The sequence below is a fragment of the Prosopis cineraria genome, unplaced genomic scaffold (assembly GCF_029017545.1).
Source record: "Prosopis cineraria cultivar Desert tree isolate PC_DT_omini unplaced genomic scaffold, ASM2901754v1 PC2, whole genome shotgun sequence".
NCBI classification, from domain to species: Eukaryota; Viridiplantae; Streptophyta; class Magnoliopsida; order Fabales; family Fabaceae; genus Prosopis; species Prosopis cineraria.
The window spans coordinates 7,965,702-7,990,353 of NW_026555333.1; the positions used below are offsets into that span (position 1 = coordinate 7,965,702).

Here is a 24,652-nt window from a genome sequence, read left to right on the forward strand (position 1 = left end):
TAAAATGATATGAATGATGAAGAATGGGGAAATGGAGGAAAAAAATGAAAAAAAACCCTCTCCGAATAATGACATCATAGAGATTGGGTTTTTTCATGAAGATTCAAGTCCAACTTGGCTTGTCAATTATTTTCTTAAAAAAATTTGTCCGTAAAATTAAAATTGCAAATTCTCTCATTGAATTGTATAAGCATCTTTGTAAATTTTAATGAAGAATACTTTACCTTTGAAAAAAATAAATTTTTATAAATTTTATAAACCGTTAACCGTATCATATTTAGGTCACCAAACAAGGCATTTAACATAAGACAAATTTGATGGATCTTGAAAAGAAAATGTATCAAATAAGTTCAAAAACACACGCAGGCTTGAAATTTCAAAGCACTTGGTGTAAAATTATGGAGTAAAGCATACTTGTTAGTGCACAAGATAATATCTCTATGTGGATGACTGAGTTACTCGAACTCTGCCTCTAATTCATAGCAAACACACCACTGAGAGGAAGAGGAGAGGAGAATAAAGTATTCACTAGGAGTGTTCATTTTGTACTCATCCCGAGTGGCCTAATATTATCCCGACTCAAAGACAATTAAAACTGGACTTTGTGGGACAGGAAATGAAAAGGGTTTGAAATGGAATGGAACACAGGATTACCATCAAAATGTTTTGTCTCGTCCCGAATATTATATGTACATATATTATTTTTATTTTAAAAATATAAATCAAATATATTAATTGTATCAATATAATTTATTCTTATATTTATCTATTTAATAACTTTTATTTATATTGTATTTCTTACTTTATTATTGGAAGAGTAATTAACATAGCATATCTCAACTAAAGTAGAATAACAATGATTTGATGTTATATTTGACTTGTTATTGCTGCTCTTATAACTTAGAGATTACTTATAATTGCTATCATAATGTAGCTGTGATTAGTGTAATCTAATAACTGACTTTAAATTATTGTGATTTATGTACTTATATTGTTTTAATGTTAAACTTAATAAATTAATATCTAGATTTTTCTTTGATATTATTTGATTTATCGAGATAGCAGGACGTCCCAATCCTATCCTAATTCCTAACGGGATGGAACGAGATATGAGATAAAAGTTCAGTCATGATCTTTTATTTTTTTATTTTTTGAATGGGACACAGGACAAGGGTGTCCCTATCTTGCCTTGTCCCATGAATACTCTTAGTATTCACTGAGTGTTTTTCTTTTAGAGTCAACCATTCAGTTTTAACAATAATCTTTAATACTATATATAACTTTCACCTACATACATGAGTAGTTTCTAAACGTACGTCTCTTAAAAATATTCTTACACACAAAAATGATAATATTACACGTAAAGATCTATAAATACTGTATTTTATCCGGATATTTTTTTAAATTTAATAAAAATAATAATAAATTCAACCAAAAATATAGATAAAATGAAAATAATTTATAATTTTGAACTATGTAGACTTTGATCCTCATCACAAGGTACGTAAGCCTCAAAGTCTAATTTTAAATCAAGTTCTCCATTATAAATAAATAAATATTTCTTACTTAACTATCATCATTTTTATATCAAACACATGAATACGAAAAGAATAATTAAAATAACTTTAAAATTATATTAATTTAACATAACAAACTTTAGATAATCATTCTTATGAACGAGTGTTGTGGGGTGCTTAATACTTTTCCCACACTTAACCGACTTTTAAACCTATTTTCGATTTCGCATATTATCCTTATCTCTTTTAAATAGTTTTTCAAGTTTTTCCTCAAAATTTTGGTGGTGACTCCCATTCCATCAATTATTGCTCCAAAGGTTGAAATCTCCTCTCTCCCGCGCTATTTGCGTTATATTTTCGGGTGCGACAAAACCTAAACATTTTATTAATATCCAAATGAGCCCCATTCAATAATGTGGGCTTGAGTTTGCGCTAAAACTTGATCCACCAAAAGTGAGCTTTCTAAACCCAACACTTAGGATGATGAATTTTTTCACTGAGTTCATCGTTTAATTCTATATTCAATATATATATATATATATATATATATATATTATAGACCATTGACATCTACCCATGCCTCCTCACCTTGCCTCCTCCTCATCGCTTGAGTTGGTTTGAAAAACTTATATTAAACTTATTTTTACTTGTGGGTCACATTTACATTTGACAGAAGACATGATAAAGTTCAAGACTAGTTCAATCGATCAAAGGGGTCCGGCCCAACACTTTTTCCGAACTTATTCTTTCTTGATTCTCTGCTTCTTTTTCTCCTCCTCCTCATCTTTCATCGTAAATCGATCACACATGCATTGTTACTTCTCTCAATAAATGATATATATCACAATGTCAACAAAATACTGACCACATTTTCTCTCTTCTTCTATTGACTCCATCATTGGAAACAATTCCCGTAGTACTACTCCTCTTGCCTTCCACCAATTAATCAAGTTTTAAGAGAAAGTTGCCCAAGTATTTATACCGACTCTGAGCTTGTAGAACACAAGATTTTGTTTTCCTTGCGGTTGGATCCATCAACAGAATGTCCTGTCTGCCTCTCGTACGTTCACGGGATAACCTTTGTTAGTCGACAAAAGTTGATCAATTATAACACAAAATGTTGCTCGCCACGCATTGATATGTATATATATATACATATACATATACATACATATATATATATATATATATATTTTGTATCAAGACGCGACAGTTCGAGATGTTGCTTTAATTTAATTTGAAGTTTACATATGTTGATTGTGTTGTAATTATATGAAACAATGCAAGCTTTTAAGTTGTGTGAGTGATAACAATCACGCAAAGAAGACAAGGAGATGGAACGAAAAAGCATGGCCACATTTTCCATAGTGTCGTGTATGTTTACCGATTTAAATGTGTGATGCTTGTGAAACTTCCCTTCCTTTAATTATTATGTACGGGGCATGATATGGTTGATAAAGATATCCATAAAAAGTGTAGAGCCCATGATTATATGGGAGTCACAGGGGAAAATGAGCCAGTTAATATCCGTTCAGTTATGATTAGCAGATGACAATTAGAACAATGCGACCTGGTAAAGCTAGCCAAAAAAGGGGACCAAATTGTCGTGATTATCATGTTAATCATGCTTTGGGAATATGATAATCCTTAACTAGTACGTAGTCCTTATTCAGGAAATAAAAAACCATTTAGTGCGTGTACAATTACCTTCTTGTTGTTAAAGACCATAATTCTTATGCTGTTTTGCAATTAACAACTTTAACGTCCTTACAATTTGTAAATAAAAAAAAATCAAGGTAAATTATCATTCCCACGAGGGATGAACATGTTAAGTCATGTGAAGTGAAAATTCAGCGACAAAGAGGAAATTGGAGTAGGAGAATTAGGATTTTCATAATAAAAAGAAACCCAGAGGTTCAAAATTTTCCCATTGCCCGGCCTGCTGGTCACTATATCATTCTAATTTGATGGAACAAAAAGTGAAAAAAAAAAAACATTTGCCTTGGATCAAACCGCATAAAAAAGTTTACCAAGTTGATTGACTAATGCAATTTGATTCTATACATTACTAAATAAAATTAGTAGATTTTAAAAATTAAAATGAAAAATTATAGAAACTTGGATACAATAACCAAAAGACATAAAAATTTGGCAGGAAGGACTGAAATTTTAGTCAAATATTTAACAGGACCAAGGTTCTATAGGGGGCATGACCACTCCGCCTTTTTTGCCTTCATTTTTTTTCCCTCTCTTTCATATTAACCGAGTATTAATGGAAGGGTAACATAGTTCTTTTATGTTAAAACATAATTTTTAAAAATCATGATCCCCTAAAATGTTTAATTTAAGATCTGGTCCATGTACCCAAATATTGTAATTTTTTGATCCTTTTTCCCAAAAAAAAAAACATTGGAGTCGGGGGGGCATGCTGCATGCACATATTTTGACACATTCTCTTTCACTTGGGAGTTCGCCCAACCACGAACCATCGGCTGTGTGCTGTGCTGTGTCCTCGCACCACTATGATCGCAATACAACCTCCAATCAAGTTCACTAGATTCCATAACATTCCGGGCCCCACACCGCACTCCTGTGGCCCCGAAACTTCCTCCTTCAGCGCTTCCGTTGGGGCGCACCGTCATCGTTTATGGTATCATACACACCGGAATTCTCTCCTCACACAAAAATCAAAGGCGTGCAACAGTGCAACGACGTGGCTTTCTTTCTAAGCTACACACTTCTCTCCCCCTCTCCAATTTACAGACTCCTGCACTTCTGCCTTGTTTGTTTGGCTATTTATTATTTCGAGGGAATATTCAATTAAAAAAACCACTGCAAACCTTAAAAAAGAAAACATATTGCTTTTTGACCAAGAAAGGCCTTTCCTTTTTTTCAAAAAAAAGAATTTAATAGTATTTCATAATAAAATTATATTCTACGCATGAAAATGAAATGTTTATTTTCTTTTAGAAGATGGCCATGCTGCATTAAAACATGTAACCAAACAGGGCTGTATACGGATTAGAGAGCAGTCAAGTTCTATCACGTTGAGTTTCAGATTTGTGTGCGACTATATAAAAGGCCAAAGTAGCCAAGGAACACAGAAACGTGGACTCAGCTGCCCTCTCCGTACTGAGCTCTATGGAAAGAAGTGATAATACTCATTAGAATAATAGGATGGCAATGTAGGTCACCGGTCCGCCGGAAAATGGCAAAGTATCACCGGAACAACGTCGGATCTCTAGTTCTCGACCATCACGATCCTGCCAGGAATACAACAGTCAGCGCTAACCACCGCATATGGAACGCCTTGTCCGCTTCAACAATACGTCGTATCATTTTTGACGCTGTCAGCTGCGGTGGTGGCTCTCGGCATCACCGCCACCACCGTAATGACTTTGCCTCCACTCCCTCGCCGATTTCATCAGACTCCGGGAACTTTAAGGACAAGTCGCAAGAACAGGGTGCTTCCAAGTCTCAGCGGAAACCAAATGCAAAGTCGGAGAAACTATCGGATCTTCTGAATATAGCGGAGCCTGAAATTGACGCCGAAACGGGGAAGAAAGAAGAGGCATTGCAGGAGCTGAAGAGAATTGTGAAGGAGTTACAGGTCGAGGATTTGACAAAGCGGCAAATGGCTGCGGCTAGTGTGAGATTGCTCGCAAAGGAAGACTTGGAAGTCAGAGGGACACTTGCAATGCTTGGAGCGATTCCTCCTCTGGTTAGAATGCTTGATTTGGAAGACGTCAATTCTCAGATCTCTTCGCTCTATGCGTTACTCAATCTTGGAATCGGCAACGACGCGTGAGTTTCCGCTTCTCCTTCTTTTTTCCCTTGTATTTGCATTTGGTTGTTTGGTTAGTGCCATTTTGTCGACTTTGTTTATTTCGGAATCATACTAGCATGTGCATTCTTTTTCATGACACATTCCTTTGATGATGGCTTTACTTCTTCTCGAATGAACTCAGTTTTCACATTTCAGCGTTGATAAAATTCTTCTGTTATGTCCGTTTCGCTCATTAGTTTTTCTCCCCATTCCTCCCTCATGACTTCATTGGTCACTCAGGTTTCCATCTTTGCATTTTATTTTTGTTCTGCTGCATTAGTTTTATACGAATGGCAAGTGTTTTTTTTTTTTTTTTTAAGTATGTCTTTATTTAACACTTTAATTTTCTGCTGTGTCTCCCTCACTGGCATGTTTGCATCAAATTTTGCCGTTTAATTTCAGGTTTTTTCTTTTGATAACAAACATATTTAAATTTGATCCCTTCTCTATCCTTTCGCAGAAATAAAGCAGCCATTGTAAAAGTCGGTGCTATTCATAAAATGCTAAAGCTCATTGAATCACCAGCTGATCCAGATTCATTCGTTTCTGAAGCGGTTGTTGCAAATTTCCTTGGCTTGAGTGCTTTGGATTCGAATAAACCAATAATTGGATCGTCGGGTGCGATTCCTTTCCTGCTTAGAACCCTGGAAAATTCACACAAAAAAAGTAGCCCCCAGGCTAAGCAAGATGCTCTCCGAGCACTTTACAATCTGTCAATCTTCCCTGCCAACATCTCATTCATATTGGAAACAGACTCGGTTCCGTTTCTGATAAACGCAATAGGAGACATGGAAGTAAGTGAAAGAATTCTCTCAATCCTAAGCAATTTGGTATCGACCCCTGAGGGTAGAAAAGCTATAAGTGCTGTGCGCGGTGCATTCCCCATTCTGGTTGATGTATTGAATTGGACAGATTCGCCTGGATGCCAGGAAAAAGCATCTTATATTTTGATGATTATGGCACACAAAGCCTATAGTGACAGGCAGGCCATGATTGAGGCTGGGGTTGTCTCATCATTGCTTGAGTTGATGCTTCTGGGCACTGCGTTGGCACAGAAAAGGGCCTCGAGAATACTGGAACGCTTGAGAATAGACAAAGGGAAGCAGGTATCTGGGAGTTCCGGCGGAAACTTTAGTTCAACTGTATCTGCTCCCATTTGTGGCTCTTCGTCGTCTTGTACTAAGCCAGGTGAAAGTGGAAAGGAGTGTTTGGAAGAGGAGGAAGATATGATGAGTGACGAGAAGAAGGCAGTGAAGCAATTAGTCCAGCAGAGTTTGCAAAACAACATGAGGAAAATTGTGAAGAGGGCCAATTTGCCCCAAGATTTTGTTCCATCGGAGCATTTTAAGGCCCTCACTTCAGGATCGACTTCAAAAAGCCTGCCATTTTGAAGAAATTGCTGCTGCTGAAGGCGAAGTTGAGATTGAAGAGAATGAATCACGAAGTTAGTCTTCCCATTATAATCTTATTGAGCTTTTGGTTTGTTGCTATTTGGTAGCGCTGATAATATAGCCATCGCTTGTCAAAATATTTCTATAGGTTTTATAATAGTATATATTTTTAGTATTAGGTTTCTTTGCTGGGTGCATCATCTCTGGTTGCTTGCTTTTTTGGCATGTTCCATTGGCAGATTTTTTATCTTAGGCCTGAGAAATCCTTCGAATCCACCTCCCAAACCATTGGCAGATTCTTTTTAGTATTAGTGGAATGACTTTGAAGGAGTGGTATGACATACAATATTAGAAATTCCGGGGGTTGCTTCGGTCATACTATCAACCCTACCTTCAAGGAGTCACTTTCAAACCAATAGTACACTTTTGTCTATTTGTTGGCTGTATTATGTGTTTAATATTCCTAACTAGACAGCAGGTCCGTGCATGTAATACATAGAGGCAAGGCGAGCCGCATCATGGCTTATGATAAAGCGCCTGATCATAAATTTAATTATATACATTGATGTTGATAATAATGTTGGAAAGGGTGCTAGTCTTTTTCATCTTCCATGATAAACATTGACTATTCACTGCATTTCTTGCATTTGAGAATCTATTCCTGGTGCTCTTGGTCAATTCCATGTGTTTATTTTTCAGACGGAATCTTTGCAGTAGCAAAGATAAATGTATTTTATTAAGCATTAGCCGCTAAGAGGGGGGTTGTAAGCTGTTAATTTTATTTGTTCAGCAACTTCTTAGTTTACCCTCTGTATTTGTTTATGTCATCACATGGTGTTTACTGAACTGAGCAATTTTCTTATAATCAGACACAGATCTGAATGAAGTGGTTGGATGAGAATCGATCTGGCTGTATGGAGAGATGAGCTGTTCCTCGCAAATAAAATTCAATGGCATTTTGTCCCCACTATGTAGATATTTACATATATCATGCTTGTTGTGGGGTACAGTCAGTTGTAATGTTATCTTCTTTGTGGTGCTTTTAATTTTGCCGACCTTTTTTAATGTATATATTCCCATGTTAATGTCATGTTAGATTCTTAAAGCTCTTGTTGCTCTTGGATCATATGCCATTCGTACTATTTACTTTCTCTGAAGAAGATGCATCTGCGGTGTACAGGACAAAGCTCCAAAAGCGGTCTCTTAATGGGGCATGATCATCAATTATTGGAGTTACAGTGTTTTTCCTGGTTGGATGAGGGGACGAAAGTTGAAAATTTTATGACAGACAATGATGCAACGATTATACTACGTTGCCTTTTGGTCAGAAAAATAATATAATGGTCCATGTTTAGATAAATTTGTCGCCTTAAATCTTCATAGAATAAAGAGAATACGACTTATACTTGGATTTATTTCAATCACGTCATCAGGACAAACTTCAAGTAGTTCATTTTGAAAGATTTTATTTTCAACAATTTTATTACAAGGTAAATCACTTTTCCTTACTCGAGAGGAGCCCCCCCTCCTTAAAATTATATCATTCTAATGTTCAAATTTGAAATTTGATCACCTTGAAATAAAACTATCATTTAGAATTATTTAATTCTAAAATAATTTTTAGAGTATGTTCTTTATCTAATCAAACATGTTTTTTGTCCGGCACAACGTTTATTGAAGCTAAGACAGCTTCTTTATGAACCCCAATTCCTCCTTGTGGTCCATTTCCAAAATTTCTTAGGGCGAGCAGAGCTCTAAAACACTTGAATAACTTCTATTCTATTTATGGTCCACAATGAAGTAAGTGTGAAATTTCTTTCACCAATGCGGAAACAGAAACAATGGTGGTTGATGCTATAACTTGACGATAATAAATACAAGAAAGTAGAGGTGCAAAGTTTAAAATGCACTTCTACAACCTCTTCATTCAGTTGAATCATTGAAGCTTGGCCTGCCTCTTGTCCTTCAAATTAAGCTCAGCCAACTCCTTGAGCTTCCTATACTGTCCAAACCTACTTGCCCACTCTGCTCACAACATGTGTTTATTCTCACAGACACAGTGCTTTCTGTCCTTCATATTTATGTTAGATGGTTCTTAGTTGTCGTCGTAGCAAACTGGGTAATCCGGAGCCGCTGGTACGTTTCAATTTCTCTGTCTGGGTTTGTTAAGTGGGGACTATACAATGTGAATATTAAGGCCTCAATTTCATCATGTAGTTATCTTATTTATGAGGAAAAATTTTGTTCAACCAACTCATTATTAATTTTTAAAGAAATTTGAGTCTTCCAACAACCACACTTGCCAAAATTAAAATTGACATGGACCCTTCACCACTAGCATAGCCATAGCTCCTTTTAGTTTTAGTTTAAGCGCACTCATTTCAGTGTTGGTTGCCTCAGTTACCACAATTATTTTAACTCAATGGTTAGCTCACTATGGCTCTGCAGATAATTCTGAATAGTGGAAAGCAATTAAAAAAAAAATGCAGACAATCTATGATTTTTTGTTCCTTCTCTTTTTATTGTCTGTCTTTATAAAACATGATTCTGAATTCCGAGTATCTTACGTTAGATTAGGCTAATAATGAAGATAATGCTCCTTTAAAAAAAATTCTGGAAAGGGGTAAAAGAAAAGGACGAGGAGCCCATACATCAATATTTTATGATCTAAGGTACAGACAGAGTAGAGACCCCACATCAGATGTTTACCAATACCATGTGTTGTCAATTCATCAACACTATCCGCGGAATTAGACAAGGACTGACCTACCCTTGAACTTTTTACGTAATTGCACAACCACACGATGCATCACGGTCATGGAATACGAGTTTCCTCTAGCCAGTCCAAGGCCGTGTTTGCAAAATAATGAGCGGGAGGTACAATAATTCTAGTTTGTTCTTCAAGGAGGGGTTTAGTTACTTGAATTATGGAGTCTTTGGTCCTATACTTACCCTTATTGCCAGATTCAGAGACAAGTTTTCAATTAGGACACCAACCATGAACCAAGGTGGCTGCATCAATGGGTGAAAGACTGACCCATTTGTACATTAATTAACAAGTTTCTTTTTTTCCCCCCTAAAAAAAATAACAAAGAAATGCATTCATTCCCGTTTGTTGATGAAAATAGTTAAAGCACCAGTCGCTGCCTATCCTTATAGGGGCAGTTTGATGTGTCTGTCATGAAAAAACAAAACACGTGTGGCGTGTGTGAATTCCTGAACTGAGAAGTTGTATTTGATCTTTGCGTTGATGATGGTGTGGACCACAGCACCAGAAGGGTGTGCTTTAATTATTTTCCCCTCTCTAAAGAGGGATTAGTAAGTTGAAGACATGTTCTGAATGTTAGGACTTAGGAGGATAACCATTCATGGATAAATTTATGCTAGACTGACATTCAATTGCTTTAAAACATTGAATAATCCGAGCTTGTTTGGTGAATGCAATAAATAAATAGGACCAGTTTTCTGTTTGCCCCACCAACATGGTCTAGAAACTGATGGTCCTCTGATTCATTCATAAAGCGTCTCGGAGGAAGACAGTCTAAACGTGGCAGGCTGTAAAAAGATATACAATTCAGAATTAAAAGTGAGGTTGAGAATTCACCAAAAAGAAGAAGAAAAAGAGAGTGAGAGTGAGGAAATCACCAGACTATAATAACACGAGTGTTATTTATTTACCTCTCTCGTGACAATGAAAATAAAGGGTGATAAAAAAGATGCTCCGTCAAACTCCAAGGCTGTGACAGTGTGCCACAAAAAGTCCAAAGGCTCTCTCTTTCGTGTTGTAAGAGAAGATTCATTGGTTCACTATGATTTTTCTTTTGGTCAAATATTGGTTCGCTATGATAATTGATAAATAACACGATTGGTAATCTCACAGTTTTGCACGTAACTCCAAAAAAAAAAAAAGTTGGTTATGCATGTTGACGAAAAAGTATGTTCCTTACCATTCCACCAGCACTCATACTTGCTTGGCCTTTTATAGGGAAGACTGGATCCAGTTAGTAAACTACCAAATCCAAAAAACGGAGGACTTGGCAATTGGCTCCGCTTTTGGCTAGAGCGGCTAATTTAAACCAAAACTGGCAAGTCAATCTAAACCTGTTTTAAAAAAATTAGAATTGAATTTAAAAAAATAATATTTTTTTCATATTTAGACTAGTTCGAATAGATTTAAAAAAATTCAGGTCAAGCCCTATTAAGTTCGAACTTCACCCAAATATCCAAATAAAAAATAATTTTTTAAAAAATATAAAATATAATAAATATTAATTAATTACTTAGGTTTTAGGTTATTTTATACTGCCATATATTTAAGTGTATTATTATAGATATTTTTAAAAAAACAAAAAAATTTATATTATCATATTTTTATTATTTTTAATCTATAAGATATCTCAAAATAATATTTTAAATTTTAAGATCCACATATTTTTTTTAAAAAAATTTTGGAGTCCTAAAAATCATTTAAGCATCTAAAAAATATATTTTTTATACTTTTACAAAATAAAATAATTAATTTTAAAGTGAAAATTTTAATAAAACTAAAAATAAAAATAATATATTTTATTCAAGTTTTTCAGAGAGTCAGATCTATTTGGGTTTGAGTTCAGCTCTATTGAGGCCAAGCCTGAATAAGCTTGCCCTACCCAAATTCTTGGTTTCACTTTTGGCAATCTTTTTTTTTTTTTGAATAAAAAGTAATTTATCCATGTCAAAAAGTCAAGATATCAAAATACATCAATAAGATCATTTCTTCCTACTTCCTCTCCTTCTCTAATGAAAGATGGAGGATGGTTGAAAAAGTGCCTACTTTCAGACAAAGTGTGAGCTCTCCTAACAAGCACATCAACGTTTCTAACATGGTCCTTGGGAACAAAATTTAAATTAACAAACCAATTTCTGTCTAAAATTAGTCTAACTTCCTGAATAGTATATTAAAAAGGATGATTCTATGAGGAATCTCTCATGATCATGTTGATAGCATTGACGCAATCAGAAATCACATTCACTTTCTCAATCCCAAGATTCCAACAGTAGTATAAACCAATGGTAATAGCTTTTACCCCAGTAATGGTAGGCAGAAGTGACTCAATTTTCAAACAATATTCCAGTATCCATCTTCCATTATGCTACCTGATAATATCTCTAGTAGCACTACCTCTCTCATGTACAACTAAATTGAGGCACTTTTGGCATTTGTTTGAAGCACCTTATAGAGTGCAGGACAATTAATCATACTTGAAAAGACTAGAGGAAGTAACACCAAGTCTTAAACCCAAAACTCATGGAACATCCGTAAAGAACATGCCACCAGGGATGAAAATAGGTTAGGTTGAGTTAGACTTTAGCTAAATAGATTTGAGCTTGTATGATAAATCAGAGACCTGAGCCTAACCTAAAGCCTGTATAAGACTTTTTTGACGGCTCAAACTACAAACTACCTAAAGTATGGTCTGGCCTAAAAGCTTATTTAAAAGTCTATTCAAAAGTAAGCCTTTTCAAATACGTTCGCATTTTAGTTTTAAATATTTCAAATATACTTTAAGACTATTACAATATATAATATATAATATATAACTTGATTTATCAAATATAATATATAATAATTGAAAAGACTTACCAACTATAATATAATATAATAATAAAGTAATAATATTAAGATTAATATATAAGTCTAATATAATTGAAAACATAACTAGAAATAAAAAAAGTATAATTGATTAAATATCAAATAGTAAAATTGATGTGTTTGTAATATATTACATAATATATATATACATATATATATAGGCTAGCCTCTTAGACTTGTAGGTTAGATCTTAAAAAAATAGACCTAACCTATTTAATTAAATAGACTTAATTAAAAGCATAAATTTGGCTTGAGCCTATATAGTAAGTAAGTTAAGTTAGTCCTAAAATAGGCTAAATTGTATGCTCCTATTAAGGATCTAACCTACTCCCACCCCTACGTGCTAGAAAGCCATGGGGAAGACTGGTCCTTCGGAAGGTCACTCTTGGTATATAAGTAAATATACTTTCAAAAGGGTGTCTTAATAATAACAAAACCAAGTTTAATGTAAGGAAGCAAAAGCAAACAAGCATAACAGATGTAGAACCATCTAAATTAGAATATATAAATTAATTAGGGATATAGGATATGATTAATGATTAATTTTCTATCATCAAACTTGGAAGCCTCGAGAGAGAGAGAGTATCCAACAAAACAGAGTCAAAACTAATTAAGAGAATGATAGAGAGATTCTAAAAAAATCAATTAATTTAAATTAAGTCTTCAGTGTCAAATTTTAAAAAAAAATTCATATCAATTTTTCAATTTTACAATTTCATTGTGATGAATTTATCACTTGTATTCTAAATTTTAATTAAAAAATAATTTTTTTATTTTTCAACTATATTGAAATTTAAAAAATAATTTACAAATTCATTACAATACAATTATAAAATTGAAAAATTAAATTATAAATTTATAAAATTTAATACTTAAAACCTAACTTAAATTAATTGATCATTTTTGAACCTCTTTGTAATTCTTCCTAAAACTAGTTTAGTACTTAAGCAATGCATTGAGCATACTTAAGCAGCACAAATCTAGAAAAGTTTTAATGGGTTACATATTTAAAGACCATTCTTATGAAAAGGGCAAGTGAACTCATTTAATAGTTACTTTTTTTTTTTTTTTACCCACATGTATTTTTTCATTAGAGACAATCATGCTTGAGACAATATCTGACACTAAATGTGAACAGTCAACATAAATTTGAATCTTAATTCATCACTAAGTATCAACCTTTTTTTGGTTAAACCCAACACCTTTTTTTGGTTAAACCCAACCCCCATTGTTATTAATATTAATGAGCACAACTTTATAACAAAACTGATGCAAAATCAGAGCTAATGAGGAGTTTTTAACCCCATTTCACAAGGCAAGGCCCAATTTATAAAATTGTAAAACTGATGATGGTAATTGTATTCTTCACTCAAAAGGCAAAAGCCCATCTACATCTGTCGTCGGCCAGAGACTACACTAGACCCCTAAAACCATAAAAATGTCATACTCATTTCTACAAGCTACAAAGTATTGAAACTAACGCATAACTGCAAGAATATGGTGGCGGGGATGGAGATCAACTTCATTTGGTTTCAGCAACTGGAAGGTACACGCCTTCTGCCGCCAACCACACATTATCAGCACGCTTTTCCCGGACACCACAGACCTGTATGATTCAGTAACAGTTAATGCACAAAATTATTGACCCACCTCAACAATTTAAAAGTTAAAACAAAGTATCACCCAAAAAATGAGTAGAAATAAAACTGAAGCTCAGTACAAAGCCTACGAGATTGCTTTACCTAAATCTGCAGATTAAAAATAAAAGTAGGATCGCTACAAAAATACATCAAGCCAGTACTATACACGTCTAAATCAAAAATTTATCTAACTCGTGTGGAGACCATCTTAACTACTTTTTATGAATTGTTAATACGTTTTATTCCCAAGCAACTAACATTTATGTCCCAAATCCTTGCGAAGTCTGGGTAGGAATGGCCATGAGATTCAGTGGTATAAAAATAGGAAGCATCCAAAGTTTTCCAGAGAATACAAAAATGATTTGCCTAACCGTGTTTAATTCTACAATCTATTACTCAATAAAAGAGATTTCCAGTTCTTGACCAAAAAAAAAAAAAAAAAAGTGCTTCCCAGTTTATAATTCCTTTCCTACCTCCTGCTGTCCCCCAGCAGTCCGAGAGTATTTCTTATCGTGACTGTGCAAATAACCTCCGGTGTCCACATGCTGAAGCCGAATCCTCTGGTCTTGCTTCCAAGTCTTTCCACTTCCTTCTATTAACAGCCTGATGAAAAATGAAAATGAAATGAAGCCCCTTAAAGAATTTGAAAACAAATAACTTCAGAATATTTTCCCGTGGCTTACCTCCAGAAGTCCCCTGTGTCAGAGTCAGAATCTCCTCCAAAGCAACTCACCTATTTTCCATTTAAATGAATAAATTCCGGTGTCTAAAATTGCCATTGTGAATGTAAAAACTCATTATCTTAGAATGAGACCTTCAATAGCAACCTTGTATGTATGAAAATAACGGAGAAAAAACAAAAAGAAAATTAAGATTTACAACTCTTCCGCTTTAGGTTCTCCAGTTCAAGAACGTAAGTGGTGTCAATATTTTCTTGCTAATCCTTAGGAAGGCTATTGAAAAATACCTAACACCTGGTGGCAAGTAACAATAGTATTGATTTCCCCCCGGGGGGATGCAACACATCAAAGTTGCATGAATAAATACATCTAAAAGTTTTCTTGACCACATTTTAGGCCTGTCATCTAGCATGTCTAGCAATACAGATGTTGGACGGTTATGGAAACTGTCTATGAAATGAATGTAGAGCATATGTGATGTAATATGAGATAAAAATATAATTATGATTTAATTTAAGAAATTAAGGTTATCCAGTAGAGATATTTAAATAAGGATATTTATCTGTTAGAATTAGCTTTGATTATTTATCTTATTGTTAAATCATATATCAGTATCTTTAAGATTTGATTTAGATTTAGAATTTAACATTTGAATTTAAATTATTATTATTTCGAGACTCTATAAATAAAGCTAGGAGTTTTCATATATATCTAATTGAGTGTTGAATGATAAGAATTCTTGTTCCCAACCTCATCTCTTTCTCTCTCCCTCCTCCTTTCTCTTTCCCTTTCTCGTTTTACATCAACATGATAATGATTGACAGTGACATGTAACACGATCATTGGGAGAACTGGAAAATGCAATACACAATGCTTAAAAATAGAGAATAGTACCATTAAATGAAAATGAGAAGGATTCCTCGTGGATAAATTGGTTTGCTTGCAACAATTCCAAGCATTAAAAATGCAGATACATTAGAAAGCCAATTCAAAGATTTCAGTCATTAAAGTCAACCGCACAAATCGTCAAATGCTATGGATGTTTACTTGTTTTGAAACCTCTTTTAAAATAGAGTTTCCATTAGAAACACTGCATGAAAGAAGATTGTGTTTCATAAAATCATGTGATATGATTAGAAAACCTTCCAAATAGAGTTTCCATAAAGAAGTGCTTTTATTGTCAAATTACTAAAAGAAGCACATGTTCAAAAGGGTATGTGAATGAGCTCATTTGCTAGCCAGGCAATCTCATGAGGGTGTTGAAAGTTTTTTGCACTTTTGATCATCCCCACAAAAGGCAGTGGATAATGAAAAAGAGGTACACCGAACATAACTCCAGAAAGGAATCTTGTTGATTGATGAACTGTTATTTTACACCCCAAAAAAAAAGGGAAAAAACAGAGAGAGAGAGAGAGGCCACATGAAAAAAGGTATAAGAGACAGTTAATAGTCATCTGAATGGAGGTAAATATTTAAGAAAGGAAATGGCACATTTAGCTCTGTACCAGCCAGAACAGATAATGAAATCAGTGTCCTCATCTCATGATCATATACAAAGCAAGTCTCTCGTATAACTTCTCTAGCCCATGAAAGTCCACCGGTAAGCATTAAAATAAATCATCATCAAATCCTAAAGCTCATGATACTGAATAATAAAGAACCTCGACCTACCTCAAGATTGCCACTTATTGGGGATGCATGCAGATGGCTGTGCAACCATTTCCTTGTCCTCATATGCTGCAATCTAATGATTGCTCCACTTCTAATTGTGTCACCTTGTTTGGCAGAAGTTCCAGGCTGAGGTCTAACAATCTGCAAAAGTATGCACGTTCCATATCGTCAAAAGTCATAACTAGAACAATAAACATAATTCTGTCAACATCAAGTACTTCAACACAGAAAGATAGCTGCTTGCCCATATGTTATGATTGAACACATCAAAAATTAAAATTTCAGTACAAACGTGTTTAAGCCTTTAAGGAAAAAACGAATCTGCATACATAAAGGTGAAAGTTTGAAGAAGCGATGATAGTGGAAATAACATTTTTGAAAGTTTCATTACTTATTCAAAACCCACGCACAGGGCCCAGACCAAAAGGTTGTAGCATCGTATTTGGAGCTTCCTAAAACGATGCTGCTACACTTTTGGTACGAAGAATGCTTTTTCTTTCACATCATACAAAAATAAAGACACGACAGAGATAAGCTCAGAACTCAAAATCGATGACAATAACAACCACAAATATTGTATAATTCAGGTATCGGATAATGAGTATTTCCATTTTAAAATCTTCATAGAAGATAATACTAAGAAGACAGGAAGGATGGAACACCCCCCCCCCAGACCCACACACAAAACACGGAAGTAATGGAAATTTGAGAAAAACAGCTTACCCAGTAACTATTAGCATCGTCAACACCGGGAAAACCAGTAACTGATTGTTGTCCACTGCCAGAACCATATGGCACATCATGAGAATGCAACCGAAATTTGGTCCTCTCATGCATCAGCTTCAGAACTGACCCATAAGTAATTTGAACCTAAATGTGACCCAGCAGCAAAAGTATTGTGAATTAAACTGAAGTTAGGTAGATGGACTCGACAACAATGAAAACTATGATTCACATGTGCTCAGAATTCGCATTTTAAAATGAAAGACAATAAACTAGAAAAGCCATATCAATGCAGAAATGTAAAACAGTTCTTCCTGCTGCGTTAAAATTCAAAATTTCACATCGCATTTCAGTCAGCAGATGCACAAGCTGAATAATATATACTCGCACTAGGATGCATGCCACCATTCTCAAACTCTATTTTCAATTTGTTAGCAAACAAATGCTTGAAGTAGTTCGACTCAAACAATAAGAGAAAGAACAGTTTGAAGGCAAAAGATGGAAAACAAAGTTCGAAGATTATATACCTCAACGCCTTCAGAGGAAGCCGCCGATGCCGTCGAAGAAGGGCCATTATCTGAATCAAGGCTGAGGAAAAGGAAGAGGGCCAGGGCAAAAAATCCGAGAGCCATGACGAAGAGCAATACGATGAACCAATTCTGCTGCCAGAAGGGAAATTCAGATTCAGAAGGCCTCCTCGTTTCCCTGTAAACAATCCGGGTTGGACCAGTGCTTGGCGTGGCAGATGAAGAAGAAGAAGAAGAAGAAGAAGAAGGCTTTCTTCGAGATAGATTCTGTGCCCCTGTGGAAGCCACGGTTCGACCCGACTTACTATCCAGATCGGAACCAAGAGAGAGAAAGAAAGCTTACCACTCAAAAGAAGAAGAACGCTCAACTCATAATAAAATGGATGCAAGGGATTGTGAGGTTTGGCCTCCGATGAATTTCAGGGCAGAAAAAATCCGTAGTTGCAAAGGCTTCCAATTCCAACTTCAACTTCAATTCGCAGGAGAAAATACGGAGTGAAGGAGACGCTGGAAAACGGGAGACACGTTCGGTGACATGTTTTTAGCCAATAGGAGAGGAACACCTGGCCATACTAAAGACGTGGAAGTTTTTAACTGGAAAGGCCGCATTGAAGTAAACGTGTCCTTCGGAGTCAATTCCCATTTTTATTCACAAACAGATGCCTGAGATGGGCCAAATTTGAAGGCCTGGACCAAAATTGTCTGGCCTTCGCAGCCTTTTTTTTTCCTTTTTTTTTCTGGGCCACATTTTCTTTTTGGTAGAAGGGCCACAATTTTTTCTGGAATGGAGATGATGGATATGTAAAGAATATTAAGTATATCTGATTGACGTGCATGTGAATAAAAACAGAGTATTTTCGGTGAAAAAATAATAAAAACAAAATATTTTACCTAATCTATATTTGTGAAAATAGAAAGAGAAAATAATTGATAATAAATTAAAAAAAATAAAGTGTCCCTCTTTCTGAAAGCAAAAAATAACTGGACTGGGGTCATGTTATGTTTTTTAATATGCACAGTACTTTCCTTCTTGAAATCAATTATGCACAGAAAATTATGCGAGTCTTACGTGCTTTGTTTAAAGGGCAGGTACTCCCTCCTAATCATGATATAGATCTTCTATAATCTTCATTTAGTTTAAAATATAAAACATTATATAATTTTTATAATTATATCTTTATTTTATTTATTAAAATATTTTTAAAAAATAATATATTCCCTTCATTTAAAAATGTAAGGCATTTTTGAAAAGTTATATGTTTGAAAATGTAAGTCATTTTTAATCTTGTAAGATGTAATCATTACTTTTTTTAAAAATGCCCCTATTAATAATGATTTTATATTTATTATAGGGTATTTAATAAGAATAAATATGAAAAGATAGGGTTAGTTTAAAAATTGATGACTTCTTTATTGAAAGGATGAGATTTAATTTAAAATACATTATATTTTTAAATAGAGTATTACAATTTTAATTATCATTATGAAGATATTTTTATAAGGTATTTAAAGATCGTATAATAGAAAAGATGTAAAAAAATTTAAAAAAAAAATTAAGGCTTTTAACATCTTTTGAGAAACATGAATTAATTACAATACCATACATTTTAGTCTAAAACGAGTATATCGCTAACGGGTTAAGTTTAACTGAATGCATTAATTTCTCATAAATTAAAGTTTACATTTTTTCCATCTTATATTCAAATTTTTTATTTATTTAAAAATTTTAAATTTTTATTGGGAGTGGTGCCTATATATGTTGATTCTCGCTTAAACAGGATAAAACTCAGCGCACAATTAAAAATACAGAGGCAAGTAGGTCGTATTCCTGCTTTATGTGGATGCTAAATCATGGAACCCTCGCATGCACCAGTCTACGATGAACCAGTGTGCCGAACGAGGGCCTTGGTCAGAGGGAGGGTCAAGAGACGCCTCCTGTTTTGCAATTTCTACTGGCGGATGCGTGTCATGCATCTGAAAATTTTCCTTCTTTTTTTAAGATTTTCTTAGACATATTTTAACATCACTGTATCAAACTGTCAAACGAATGAGAAACTTTTCCAGAGAAGTTCAAGTGACAATGTAAGAATGTAGCCTCCCAAGTCCCATCCAATATTTATAATGTCATTCGCAGAATCACAGTAGAATTGTCACCGAAAATATTAATAAGGATATTGATATTCACAATTCATTTCAAATATGTCAGTGTCAACTTATTGTGGAAGGATATTATAAACTAATTGTGGGTCAAAAAAATAAAAACTTACTGTGGAAGGACAACATGTATAGCGGGAGTTTTATAGCATCTCCTCCAAAACTCATTACGATAGGACAAAAAACACTGGTAACAATAATTTCATGTAATATCTATTTATTTGATTTTTAATTATATATTTTAATTTAATTTTAAGTATGGATAGAAAACGCATTGTTTATAATTTATCTATAAATATTTCCTTCATGGCCTTTCTATCAAGGGGGGAAAAAAAGAATTCTGCCTTTTGGGAATCTTGGCCAATGCTGTGTCGCTCTCAAGTTTCAACTCTACACAAGGATTCCATTCCAACTCCATTTCTAAGCTTCTAGGCCTTTACTTTCTGATCAACCCCATACTGAAGCACAGTTAGTTTGCCCCATCATGGCAGGAACAGCAACTTTTGTCGAGATCAAAGACGATGATGTTTTCAAGTACTATGCTGATGGCGAATGGAAGAAATCCTCCTCGGGAAAATTTGCGCCCATCATCAACCCCACCACTAGGAAGACACACTTCAAAGTTCAAGGAGCTATTTGCTAATCTAACTCATTCTTTTTAGTTTTTACAATCTGAAATTTGTAAAGATCAGGCCATCATTTCCTTGATCATGGAAGTGTCGATTTGCTTAATTTAATTTTATTAAAATTTCTAAAATATTTTAGCATCCCAAATGTCTGGCTGTAGTTCGATCCTGTACATTTTCTCGGAGAACAGTGGCTGTTGAAGAGTCAGCTTCTTTTCTATTTTTTTTATTTTCTTTTTTTTTAGCCTTTTTTTCCCTCACATCTAACGATTATAACTGTATTCTGCTCTAATCGAGATTCAAACAGCTTGCACATAGGAAGAGGTTGACAAGATAATGGAATCCGCGAAGACAGCACAAAAATTGTGGGCTAAGACACCACTGTGGAAAAGAGCAGAGTTGCTTCATAAGGCGGCTGCAATAATGAAGGGGCATAAAGCCCCCATTGCCGAGTGCCTCGTCAAAGAGATTGCAAAGCCAGCTAAAGATGCCGTCACTGAAGTATGTATATTTAAAAGCTTTCATTAAACGCATCATTATTTGAACGCTTGTTTTGGATATTTTCTCTGTAGCGTTGTAAGTGTCAAGCATAGTGGCATTTTGGAAAGTATTAATCAGGTTTTAAAGAGCGAAGGTTACTAGTTGATTTTGTTCATAACATGCTTTTAAGATTTTGGCGTTAATTACATATACTCTATGAACTATGCTTTGTCAGATCAGGTGATCTGGTGTCATATTGTACTGAAGAAGGGGTGCAAATTCTTGGAGAAGGGAAATTTTCTGGTTTCTGATAGTTTTCCAGGCAACGAAAGGACAAATACTGTCTCACTTCTAAGGTAATGGACCTAAACCATTCAAGGTGATTCACACCTTCTCTTTAGACACGAGACTGATAGTGTTCCGTATTATAAGTTGTGTTTGTCTATCTCCAACCTTTTGTTGTCGACTTAAAAAGCTTGCTCACTCTTGGTTTGATTATTGCCATCCTAAAATTTTACATCGCAGTTAGAGTTTAACATAAGTAAGAAAGAAACATTTGTATGGTATTAAGATTATGGCTATAATCAGGAGATATTCTACCACTTCATCAAACTCATTACAACGTCCTTTTACCATATATGTCTAGAGCACATATGCTTGTGATCATAAATAATTTGCTATTTTGGATTATTGATTTGCTGTATGTAGATTCCACTAGGGGTAGTTTTGGCTATTTTGCCATTTAACTACCCTGTCAATCTTGCTGTTTCAAAAATTGGTCCTGCACTTGTTGCTGGAAACTCCCTTGTGCTTAAACCACCAACCCAGGTGTGTACTGTTCATAGAGCCCAAACCCTTTCACATTTGTTATTTCACTAGTCGTTGTGCATTTGTCTTTTCAAGTGGATTGCCTTATGTAAGTGGCTTTGTAAGTTAGATGAGTTGCGTAACCCTATATCTCTGATTTTGCAGGGTGCTATCGCCGCTCTTCATATGGTGCATTGCTTTCATTTGGCTGGTTTTCCCAAAGGTGTTATTAGCTGTGTGACAGGAAAGGGTTCTGAGATCGGTGACTTTCTTACTATACATCCTGGGGTGAACTGTATAAGGTAATTCTTGAGTCATCTTATGATTAATGGACTTATCTATTACAAATGGTTGTATCTTTTTACTCTGGTGGTTCATATGATATCTTATTTGCAAATGTAGTTTCAAGTTCCAACAGAGGTTTAGGCATCTTAAACTGTCATGAGCATATTCACATCCAGCTAATATGTTTTGAATCTCATTGCAAGATGTATATTCTACTGCCTCATTCACATTAATCTACAATTTTACCGGTGGAGATACTAGAATCGCAATCTCAAAAAAGGCAGGAATGATTCCTCTTCAAATATAGCTGGGGGGAAAAGATGCATGCATTGTTCTTGAAGATGCTGATTTAGATTTGGCAGCTGCTAACATTGTAAAAGGAGGCTTCTCCTACAAGTGAGCAATATAGATTTTAAGAAATTTCCAAAGGCAAAGCATTAGTGATCTCTCTTGATGTTTGTGTTAAGATTTCACATTTGATGATGGGATAAGTTCTATGTAATGCTTACGGCTGCATTGGTTTCCATGACATTAATGTTCCTAACTCATGCTCTGAAGCAAAAATGAAATGTTTTCAGTGGCCAGAGATGCACAGCTGTAAAGGTTGTTTTGATCATGGAATTTGTTACAGATACTCTGGTCGAGAAAGTCAATGCTAAAGTTGCAAAATTAACTGTTGGGCCTCTGAGGATAACTGTGATATCACTCCAATTGTCACAAAGTCCTCTACTAACTTTATTGAAGGATTGGTAACGGACGCTAAGCAGAAAGGAGCAACATTCTGTCAGGAGTACAGAAGAGAGGGGAATCTCATGTGGCCGTTGCTGCTGGATAATGTTCGTCCAGATATGAGAATAGCATGGGAGGAACCATTTGGTCCAGTTGTGTCGGTTGTCAGAATAAGTTCTGTTGATGAAGGAATCAACCATTGTAATGCTAGCAATTTTGGCCTTCAGGTATAGCATGTTAAAGTATATGCACACATTTACTGCTTGGTCATTGATTTTCAACTCAAGAACAAAGGATAGACTGGGGCACTTTCTCAAAGGCATTATCTTATTTTATTAAACCTGAAATTAGGAAGCCTCCCATGCAATCACACTGCTATTCAGTGGATGAGTTCTTGACAATGACGATCTCGAAATAGATGCCCTTGTGAGCTGCTGATTGAATCGAAATTATTCCTTTTCTCACGGAAAAAGAAAAATTTATCGGATTCATTCTTGATTGAGACCATAACTAGTTCTTCAGTTCATTAACCATTAAAATGATATTAATATATTAGAATGCATTTTCTTTCCCTCGTCACTTCAATTGTCTGTGTAAGGCAGGGCTATGTCTTCACAAGAGACATAAACAAAGCAATATTGATAAGTGATGCAGTGGAGACAGGAACGGTTTAAATTAATTCAGCACCAGCTCGAGGACCCAATCATTTTCCTTTTCAGGTTCAGTGTTGTGTTCATTCATCTTGCAAAAATCGTGATCAAATCTATTGTTTGCGATTGAAATTATAAAGATGTGTCTTAATCTAAAATAAATTCAGAGGTTACCAAATAAGCACCATTTTTGGATACTGTCCCCGGTCATTCATTAAATTATCAATATATTACACGAGCATCATAGGACAAAACTAGGCCTTACAGAGTCATCAACATGTGTTGTTGCCATAATATTGGATCACTTCTACTCACCATCTAAACATGCAAATAATGATTTGTGGCAAGGTCTGAAGGATAGTGGAATTAGTTCGCAAGGAATCACTAATGGCATTAACGCGATGACGAAGATTAAGAGTACCGTAATCAACTTGCCTACCTCTTCTTATACAATGGGATGACATGCTTATCCAGCATGCTATTATCAACTGATCGATAGGAGATGTGGTACTTTGCTGAGCCTTATGACTGTGTTTGATGAGTTTGCTTGCATTCGTAGCTACTTGAGACTTGGGTCTTGTGACAGTAGTTTTCAGCTTCGTGTTATACATTTAACGGAAGATGAAGCATCAAGAAATTAAGGTCCTTTGTGTGCAGTTGACTGATGATTCATCTTATACAATAATCCAGACAATGGTTTTGATCTGTTTCGTCATATAGAAATATGATGCTGTCGCGAAACGCTCTCAACGACACGGCTTGTAATTTAAGGACCAGGTAAAGTTAGCATGGAGAGTTTCGCATAAACTACTTAAAACTTTTCTCTTCATTGATTTCTCTATACTTTGTTTATGTATTGTTCGTGCTTACTGAAGAGGCACTATCTTCCTCACCTTGATTTTCGTGCGGTGTATAGTATAGTATTTCTAGGCAAGGCTGTATTCAGGAATTTTTGAACTCTAGGCGAAGTCACTAAAAAAGCGTAAGATGACATTACTCATCAATTCTAATATTATTTTTCTAATTTTTGAGCTGCAAAATCACTTGTTAAAGTTTTATATAATTAAATTAAAAAATTTCAATTTTAATTGATGCTGCTAATCCCTTCAATTTATTTTATAATATGGTTTATCTTAAACATGATTTTGTCGATTTTAATTTTGAAAATTTTCATTCAGCTGTAAAGACTGTTGGAGGCATTGCTAATAATATTTTATAAGTAATGCACAAATTTGGGGAAAAAATATATAGTATCTTTTTTATTGGTGAATGAAAAAAAATATAGTCTTTTGATAGGATAGGTTAATCCTTTGA

The 24,652-nt window shown here is 34.8% G+C and overlaps 2 protein-coding genes and 1 pseudogene across 4 annotated transcripts; 2 read left to right on the forward strand and 1 right to left on the reverse strand.

Moving 5' to 3' along the window:
- The first annotated feature begins 4,594 nt into the window (after positions 1–4,594).
- LOC129301763 (U-box domain-containing protein 7-like) lies at positions 4,595–7,894 on the forward strand. The gene is made up of 3 exons (XM_054940356.1): positions 4,595–5,321; positions 5,804–6,787; positions 7,604–7,894. Exons 1-2 carry the CDS (start codon positions 4,726–4,728, stop codon positions 6,732–6,734), a joined length of 1,527 nt encoding a protein of 508 aa, XP_054796331.1. The 5' UTR covers positions 4,595–4,725; the 3' UTR covers positions 6,735–6,787; positions 7,604–7,894.
- A 5,749-nt stretch (positions 7,895–13,643) lies between these two features.
- On the reverse strand, positions 13,644–18,134 carry LOC129303880 (stromal cell-derived factor 2-like protein). 3 transcript variants are annotated; one of them, XM_054943437.1, is made up of 7 exons: positions 17,951–18,134; positions 17,608–17,785; positions 17,081–17,227; positions 16,358–16,498; positions 14,690–14,739; positions 14,480–14,609; positions 13,644–13,972 (listed from the first exon to the last, which is right to left on the reverse strand). In XM_054943437.1, the coding sequence occupies exons 2-7, from the start codon at positions 17,710–17,712 to the stop codon at positions 13,889–13,891; spliced, it is 657 nt and encodes a 218-aa protein (XP_054799412.1). In that variant the 5' UTR covers positions 17,713–17,785; positions 17,951–18,134; the 3' UTR covers positions 13,644–13,888. The 3 variants fall into 3 exon arrangements, with proteins under 3 accessions (XP_054799412.1, XP_054799410.1, XP_054799409.1); XM_054943435.1 differs by having other exon boundaries at positions 17,608–17,882; positions 17,951–18,133; XM_054943434.1 differs by having other exon boundaries at positions 17,608–17,882; positions 17,977–18,127.
- Positions 18,135–20,096: 1,962 nt separating this feature from the next.
- Positions 20,097–23,006, forward strand: LOC129303868 (NADP-dependent glyceraldehyde-3-phosphate dehydrogenase-like; annotated as a pseudogene).
- Positions 23,007–24,652: the final 1,646 nt, after the last annotated feature.